We start from the raw sequence: 9,584 nt of genomic DNA on the forward strand, positions 1-9,584 counted from the left end.
GATGAGTGTTCTTATTGCAGATTAAAAAAAATATATTGAAGCTTCAAGTTAATAATCCTATGACTTGCAGGGAAACAATAACAAAAAGGTAAATTAGGAGTTAGTAATTTGACCACAAAGATTTTTTGTTCATCCAATAACATTTGGAACCCACTCTGTTTTGTCTCAAATTTATGAGTTTAACAGAACGAAATTGACGAATCAAATCTAAAAATTCTCTCTTTCAGTCAAAAGTCTCTTAATTTGAAGTCATGTGCAGAGTGACAAGAGAAGCATAAGCACCACCTGAAATCTTCATCAGTGTCTCATGCCTTCCCTTCTCAGCAATAACTCCGTTTTTCACAACCGCGATCACGTCTGCGTTCTTGATCGTCGTGAGCCGGTGAGCCACAACTACGGTGGTTCGGTTCACCATAACTCGATCAAGCGCATCCTGAACCACACGCTCAGATTCAGCGTCCAACGCACTAGTCGCTTCATCAAGCAACAAAATCTTAGGATCTTTTAAAATGGCACGAGCAATCGCAATCCTCTGTTTCTGACCTCCCGATAGCTGAACACCGCGTTCTCCAACTGACGTTTCGTAACCCTGAGGCAACGAGCTGATGAAGTTATGCGCGTTTGCGGCTTTTGCTGCTGATACAATCTCTTCCTCTGTGGCTCCACCGGTTTTACCATAAGCTATGTTTGATTTGATCGTCTCGTTGAACAGAATCGGTTCTTGACTAACCAGACCCATCTGTTGCCTTAACCAACTCAATTTAAACGTTTGAATCTCCACCTGATCGATCAAAATCTTGCCTGAATCCGGATTATAAAACCGCTCAATCATGCTTATCACCGTTGATTTCCCGCTCCCGCTCTCTCCAACAAGTGCAACGGTCTGAAAAAAATAACAACCAATAACCAAATCATTAACCGGTTAAACCGAATCTAACCGGGGGAAAAGACTGTTTTCTTACCTTTCCGGAAGGGATACTCAAGCATAAGTCACGGAAAATCTGAACGTCCGGTCGCATAGGGTACCGGAAACTAACATGTTTGAATTCAATATCGCCATGAACGTTTTGCAACGTTGTACCTTCATCAGAGCTAGAATCAATCTTCGGTTTACTATCGAGGATATCGAAAATGGAAGCTGCAGAGTCTTTAGCTTTGCTTGTATCAGGTGCCATAGCACTCGTTTGTGATACTCCAATCGCCATGATCGTCAATGCAAAGAAAACCTGTACCAGTAGAAATCACTAAACCAAACCGGATCTTAACTAAACCAAACCGAGAAATTATTTTCTTCTTCTTACCTTGAAGACTTCACCAAATGTGGCTTTACCTATTTGAATCAACCCGGCACCGCAGACGAAACATACACAATTGATGCAATAGAGAAAAAAGTAAGAGAAACCGAAACCCGCACCGCTCATAAGACCTAACCGGACACCGTTCTTCTTCGGTCCATCGCATTTTTGTTGGTATAAATCCATCACTTTGCCCTCTGCGCAGAAAGATGCAACCGTTCTTGTGCTTCCCACTGCATCATTTGCCACTTGACTCGCTTCTTCATACATCGCCTAAACCAGGATGAAATCCATCAGTAAATTGAAATTGTGACTAAACCGGAACCGAACCAAAAAAAATGTTTTGACCATTATTACAGTAAACCTTAGCATCTGCGCTGAAACCGGTCAAGAACTTGGTTTGAGCATATCCTTGGATGACAATAAATGGTGAGAGAGCAAGAACTATGAGAGCTAGCATCCAGTTCGCTGTAAACGCTATTATCAACCCAGTGGCTACAGTAGCTATGTTCTGTACTATTAACGCCAATGCATCTCCTACCAAACTCCTCACTGTTGAAGCATCTGTGGATAACCTCGCTCCAATCGCACCGCTGAAACAAAACGCAAATTAATATTAGAATTTAAAACATACAAAATACGCATTTATATCATAATATTATGTTACCTTGAATTAGATGTGTCATCGAACCAACTGATTTCTTGATGAACCACTTTATCAAAAGACATTGATCGGATGCGTTTGATCAGCTTTCCTCCAGCGATACCGAAGAAATAGTTTTGGATAGGGATCATGACGAAATTAGCTACACCGAGAGCGACATATATCAGTGCCCAAAAATGTGAATCTTTTTCTAGTATCGCTGCTGGCTCATAGAACATATTGATCGAGCTCGAAAGAAGTAAACCGAAAATGGGAAACAACGTTCCGTGAACCATTGCGGCAAGTGACCCGAGCAATAAAACCGGGATTTCCGGTTTGTTGAGGCGAGCAAGCCGTTTTAATGATACTTTCTTGTGTCTCACGGTTGTTTCCTCATCTTGTATCTCCTCGGTCTGGTTAACGCTAACGCCTGGTATAAAGAAATTGGAAGTGAGAGAGAAAGAGTGGCGGCTGCTCGATCTCGATGAATTCCGGCTAACTGATCTTCTCATCGCTGATGATAACCTACGACTTCCTGACCTCTCCACGTCTAAGCTTGTTTCAGGTCTCTCTGTTTCGTTAGCTTCTTCTTTTGATCCTTCTTGAAGACGAACAAGCTGTGAATAAGCTCCCTCGGGATCTTGAATCATCTCATCGTGAGTCCCTGTAAAAATATCCACAATCGATTAGTTTTAGTGCCAATACCGTTTTCAATAATAGGTCATTTGTAGCACACGGTAACTTTAGTACCTTTCTCGACAATTTTTCCTTGGTGGACAACGGCGATTATGTCGGCGGTTCTTATTGTGGTCAACCGGTGAGCAACCACAACGGTAGTCCGATTTGACATTAAGTTCACGAGCGCGTCTTGAACAATACGTTCTGATTCTGCATCTAACGCACTTGTTGCTTCATCTAAAAGCAAGATTTTAGGGTTTTTCAAAATTGCCCTAGCTATAGCTAGCCTCTGTTTCTGCCCACCAGACATTTGCGTCCCGTGCTCTCCTACCATTGTATCCAAACCCTATTAACATAGAGAATTTCATTACAACGAATACAAATCCCTTCTAATCTTATTTTCTGTATTGAAAAATTTAAGGCACCTGTGGGAGTTTGTCAATGAATTTAGCCGCGTTAGCAAGCTCAATTGCAGTTCGAATCTCTTGATCGGTCCCATCTTCTTTCCCATAAGCTATGTTCTCCCTTATTGTGGTCGCAAACAACACAGGTTCTTGGCTAACCAAACCGATTTTGCTTCTTATCCATTTGAGCTTAAGCTTTTTCAAATCAACGTTGTCTATCAAAACTTGTCCTGATTCCGGATCATAGAACCTCTCTATTAGACTGATAACCGTCGATTTCCCGCTTCCACTCTGTCCCACTAGAGCCACCGTCGTGCCGTTCCGTACAAAGAGCGAGAATCCAGCAAAGATTTGAACATCAGGCCTTGCCGGATACCTGAAGTAAACATCTTTAAGCTCAATGTCTCCTCTAATGTCCTCAAGAACAGAACCGCTCATATCGTACGCATCAATCTTTGGACGCCTCTTGATCGTTTCAAACATTTTGAAAGCTGCGGCTCTTCCTGCGGCGAAAGCATTCAAACTCGGTGATGTTTGCCCTAATGACCTGACAAGACAAGGTAGCTTGATAAACACGTAAGATTGTATGCAATGAGTCAAATTGAGGGATTAGAATCTCTAACTCACATTCCTCCTGTCAAGACCGCAAAAATTATATTGATGACTTGTCCGCCATTGTAACCTTTCTCCATTATTAGCTTTGCACCATACCAAACCGCTAAACCGTAGCTGCAAAACATCACGCCTAGCAGTGTACCAAGGCCTAGACCAGAGATCAAACCCTGTTGAACCATAGTCTTGTAAGCGACCTCGAGCTTCCGTTCGTATTTTTCCGTTGCTTTTTTCTCTCCGGTAAACGCTACTACCTAAGGAAAAAATAAAACAGCGATTTGATCTAATGACACGGAGATTAATGTAATTATGGAAAGGAGAAAGAGAAAAGAAGAGGAGAACCCACTGTTCTAATGGCTCCAATGGTTTGTTCAACTACATTTCCAGCCTCTGCGTAAGCCACTTGACCACGGCTAGCCATTTTAGACATGACCAGAGACATGGCTGCACCTGCCATCACAAGCAGAGGGATACAACTCAAAAGAACCAACGTTAAAAGCGGGCCTTTAATAAATGCAATCGCGAATCCTCCAACGAAAGTCGTTCCTAGTTGTATGACTTTTCCAACCTGTGCATCAAAACCAACAGTTTTTTAGGTCTCTTGTATCGCAAGAAATTTACAATATTCCTTATTGTATTTGATTAACAAAAACCTTTTCTCCCATGGCGTCTTGAATCAAAATTGTATCTCCAGACATTCTTCCGATGACCTCTCCGGTGTTTGTCTCCGTATCGAAGTAGCCAATATCTTGTCTTAATATCGTTTTCAGGTAAAGACCACGAATTGTGGCGGATTGACGTTCTCCAGTGACCATCCAGCATGAGACCTCTGTTGAAGAATTAGCAGAAGAAAGTGTTAACTTGGAACACAAGTTACAAAGAGAGAAAAAACAGAGAGTAGTAAAGCTTACGGAGGAAGGCGACGACACAAGAGTACACTGCAAGGTACAGAAACTTTACAGCAACCTGTAAACGTGGAAGGAAGATTAATGGAAATTTAGTCACTAAAATTTGATTATGTTCCACGCCAAAAAAAACTAAAGTTGCTTTCAGTCTTTAACTTTAAAGTAAAGGCTAAATAAACAGTATCTTTGTCCATATCTTTAAAACAAAGGAAACAGTAAACTCCATTAATGCATATTTATTTCATGTAACTCATAAAAAATAAAGTATAATTATATCAATCAATGTGATTTTTAAAAAGCAGAAATTAAAGTGTGTTTCCTATTTAGTAAGTTACATCATAATTTTTCTTAACAAGATTATAGTTTTTTTCCCTTTTTTATTGGTCAAAATTACTATAGGATAATCTAAAAAATCGATCGAGAGCCTCCGTAACTGAAATCAAAAATCAAGAATCGTTATTAACTTTTTAATGATCACTAAAATCAAGAAAAATATTCACCCTAATGCTTAAATCAAGGATGTCTTATTTCTTGATCCAGAAAATCTGACTCGGCTCGATCTAATCAAACCCCAAATTTAACTAAAGAAAAAAAAAAGATAATCTATACTAAAAAAAAGGAACCCTAACCTTCCACACTTCTCTAACCATATGATCTGGATCGGTGGTACCAAAGGAGTTTATGAGCTGGCCGAAGATAAGAGTCATTAACGGCTGAGTAAGGCCGTTACCCATGGCGGCGAGAGTCCCGACGGTCATCAAAACTACGTCGGTTTTTTCGGCAAACGAAAACAGTTTAAAATACGACACTTTCTGATTACCACCATCATTCTTCTTCTTTGTCGGTTCCTCCTCCATTGTTTCTTTTCTTTCCTCTTCTTTTTCCATAATTATCCTATAGGAACATTAAAAAAAAAAAAAAAAAGTCGATCGAGACTTTGTAGGTATAATAAAAACTTTCACGGGATCTATGAGATGAAGGGAGATGTTTGAAAAAATATAGAGAAGGCTTTATATAATAATTAAGGCTTATAGCGTAAAGAAAGAGATATCAAAATTTGATTACGCGTTCTTGAATGAAAAAACAAAACAATCCAGACTGTAAGAATATGAGAATCTGAGAGGGTTTCTAGATGGAGAGAGAGAGAGAGATAAAGAGACCTGAACAGAAGTGATGAGACAACGAAGAGAGTGGAGAAAAAAACTGGTGAGATTTCAAATACCGTTATGGGGTTTTTTTTTTTTAAGATCTCGCTTATGTATAAGTCATACCACTAACTTACTTTTTTTTTTTTGTGCTCGCTCGTCGTCTCTTCCTAAATTAGACAGTTACATACTATTCTTTAGTCTCCTCCTTGCCGTTTGCGTTATGATGTTGTTAAGGATTTTAAGAAATTAAGCGTTACTTTTTTTTTTCGTAAGATATATGAAGAATTAAGAGCATTTCTATGGGGAGTTTTTCATCGAAATATCCCACCCAAAATGAATAAAAACAGTAAGATAATATTTTGTAATCAAATATATGTTAGGATCGATTTTCCTATATTTATGAAAAAAATATCTATCTCTCTCTCTCTCTCTTCAAAAATCAATACATGTCATATCTCGTTTTATAAATAGTTTATATTTTTATAATAAATCAAATACCCTATAGTTAGTATAGTTAGTAATTAAATATTTTATATGTTGCTACTTTTTTATTTTTTATAAATCATAATATAATACTATCTATATATCAAACTCCATTATTTTTATTCGATATTACTTAAAAGAATAATATGCTTTTTAAAAAAACTGAGATTTTACGTTTAGAAAAATTAATGGTTTTATTATTGTTATCAACATGTTGCAATTAGAATTTTAAGATTTTATTATTGTTATATTTGGAAATAAATATAATTAATTAATGCAGTTGAGTTCTTTAAAGTGTAAATTTGATAGGTTTAGTTTAGATGATATTAATGAAAGGTAAAAATATAAAATATTTATTTAAAAAATAGTAAAGTTTGAGAAACAAAATAAAATCATCATCAAAAGTACACTTTAAATGGACCAAATAATGGAAAACAAAAGGACATACGGGTTTAGGATATTAGTCAAACATACTAGAGATATCATAATAGAAAATCATGTAATAATATAAGAACATATTATAGTCTTCAAGCAACCTTTCCAACATATATATTCCAATAAAATTTATCGATTCAGAGATTCGAATTCCCAAGAAATTAAACTATTGTTTATTCCATTAGGTTCCACCAAGTATATGAGACTAATAAATATTTTTTTTCAGATAACAAACTAAATATTATTGTTATTTTTCACTCTTTATTTATTTGCTAAATTAATATTGTATACACACTTTTTTATTGAAATATTGTGAAATAGAATGTAATGTATGTATTCTAATAAAAGAGAAGAAGTATTTATACGTACAAGAGTTCTCTATATGTGATAAGACTAAATCCTAGTAAATCTAGACTTTATAGAATATTTACATATTTCCTAGGCTATTACCCTCCCTCACGTTGATGGTACGTAATCCGTAACACCCAACGTGGACAAAAGCTTTTCCAATGTTAGTCTAGGGAGAACTTTAGTAAGTAGATCAGCAATCTGGTCCTTAGTATAAATATGTTCCGTAGTAATAAGCTTAGCAAGAACAGAATCACGAACTTGATGACAGTCGGAAAACAGGATTAACCGCAATATGAATTGCCGCCTGGCTATCGCAATGTAGAGTAACAGGAGCAGTGTGAGCAACATCAAGATCTGTGAGAAGAGATTTTAACCACTTGATTTCCTTAAGAATGTGTGCCATCGCTCGATACTCAGCTTCAGCAGAAGAACTTGAGACAGTTTTCTGCTTCTTTGTTTTCCAGGAAATAGGAGAGTCGCCCAAATAAGTGACATAACCAGAGAGGGAACGACGAGTTAGAGGACATGCATTATAGTCGGAGTCACAGTAGGCAGAAAGGTGTAGAACACTACCAGACCGAAGTAAGATGCCTTGAGCTGGCGAGCTTCCCAATGAGCCATAGTGGGCTGCTTCATAAATTGGGAAAGAATATGAATGACATAACACAGATCAGGACGGGTGATTGTAAGGTAGATTAAACGTCCGATCAGACGACGATACTGCTCAGGACTAGCAAACGCGGGACCTTTGTTGGTGGCAAGTTTGTGATTCAGCTCAATAGGAACAGGGGAAGGCTTACAACCAAGCATACCTGCTTCTTGAAGAATATCCAATGCATACTTACGTTGAGAAAGACAAAATCCATCCGGACCACTCGAAACTTTAAGACCAAGAAAATACTTGAGCTTACCAAGATCTTTCATGTGAAAACAAGTGTGAAGTTGTTCTTTGAAGTTAGCAATGGCCATAAGATCATTCCCAGCAACAATGAAGTCATCAACATAAACCAGTACATGAATGACCGAAACACCATTCTTGAGAGTAAAAAGAGAATAATCAGCATAGCTCTGTGTAAAACCAAACTGACGAAGCGCAATAGACAACTTTGCAAACCATCATCATGGTGCTTGTTTGAGACCGTATAAGGACTTGCGTAGACGACAACTCTTAGTGGGATCTGAACACCTAAAACCGGGTGGCAATTATCATCCTCATGTTCTTTTTCGATTTCCGCGGCAGCCGCACAAGAACATGTACGACCAGTCTTGTAGTTATGTAGTTCTTCCCAAAGTAAGAACATGTTGGCCGTCTTGTTACAAGCAGCAATCTCATCCTTTAAAAGGGTCTTAAGAACACTGTTTCCTATGGAGAAACGTCGACGAAGACTCTCCCAGAGTTGGGATGCGTCAGAGACAAAAGAAACAGTAGAGCGAATTGGCGGATCGATGGAGGTTCGAATCCAACCGACAATCATAGAGTTTGTAGCAAGCCACAACCCTAACTCTGGATCCGCAGACGGCTTAGGGATGGAACCATCAAGGAAGCCAAGCTTTTGTTTAGCTTAGAGAAAATTGCGAAATTCGAAAGCCCATTCAGCATAGTTATTCTCCTTTAAAACAACAGAGGAGATCAAAGCACCGAGATTATCATATGCGTTGAGAAAGTAGGGAGAAGCCGTCGAGGTTGTGGCTGCGGCCGGGCCGGTAAGAAAATCATGAGGCTGTGGTTCCGACATAGTTGTGTAGTAGTAGTAGTAGTAGTAGTAGTAAGGGTAGAAGAAGAAGAGAAAAGAGTAGTGGTGTTGCAAAGAACAACTACGGCTGTGGTGGTGGTGTAGAGAAGAGGAAAAAAAATTAGGTCACAAAATTTTATATTCTGATACCATGAAATATTGTGAAATAGAATGTAACATGTGTGTATTCTTATAAGAAAATAAAAGTATTTATACATATAAGAGTTGCCTATACGACTAAATCCTAGTAAATCTAGGCTTTATAGAATATTTACATATTTCCTAGGCTATTACTTATGTTCTAGTTTTGTTATGAAGATGGAAAACTAGGAAGTATACGTATATATATAATATATTGATTGGTTTAGAGTTAATTCGAATCATATTAAACATAATTTAGTCATAAGGATTAAGGAGAACCCCTAGTGGAGAATCAAACATCTTTATATCGGCAAATTTATGTGTAAACTTACTTTTGGAAAAGATGGTATGTGTATAGAGTATAGACTAGTAACTAATAAGTGTTCTCTAAGTGTATTAGTAGTGTATTACTCCTTTTCTTTTCATAATAAGTGTTTTTATGATTTAACAAATATTTTATTGTGTTTTTTAAATGAACATTTTGAAATAAGTACCAAATTTATCTCTATAATTTTTTTTCTAACGAGAGAAAATGATATACCATATCATTAAAGGTGTACTTGAAATTTTAAAGTTTTCTTATTGTGTGGAAATTGTATAAGGTTATGCAAGAAATATATATCATGCGAAAACAACTACTACAGTTATGCAAGAAATATATATGTATATGAAATAAATATATGATTTCTACTTTATTTCATAATTTATATTCTTTTATAAATAAGAAAACAACTACTTCTACCAAAAAAAGAAAAA

At 37.2% G+C, this 9,584-nt stretch overlaps 1 protein-coding gene across 1 annotated transcript; it reads right to left on the reverse strand.

Annotated features, from left to right (window-relative positions):
• On the reverse strand, positions 79 to 5,818 carry LOC104723275 (ABC transporter B family member 9). The gene is made up of 13 exons (XM_010441606.2): positions 5,698 to 5,818; positions 5,167 to 5,431; positions 4,544 to 4,598; positions 4,286 to 4,461; positions 3,979 to 4,200; positions 3,648 to 3,886; positions 3,042 to 3,567; positions 2,689 to 2,962; positions 1,963 to 2,602; positions 1,660 to 1,888; positions 1,302 to 1,568; positions 963 to 1,226; positions 79 to 883 (listed from the first exon to the last, which is right to left on the reverse strand). Exons 2-13 carry the CDS (start codon positions 5,422 to 5,424, stop codon positions 239 to 241), a joined length of 3,795 nt encoding a protein of 1,264 aa, XP_010439908.1. The 5' UTR covers positions 5,425 to 5,431; positions 5,698 to 5,818; the 3' UTR covers positions 79 to 238.

This window comes from Camelina sativa, chromosome 11 (assembly GCF_000633955.1).
Source record: "Camelina sativa cultivar DH55 chromosome 11, Cs, whole genome shotgun sequence".
In the NCBI taxonomy this organism is placed as follows: Eukaryota; Viridiplantae; Streptophyta; class Magnoliopsida; order Brassicales; family Brassicaceae; genus Camelina; species Camelina sativa.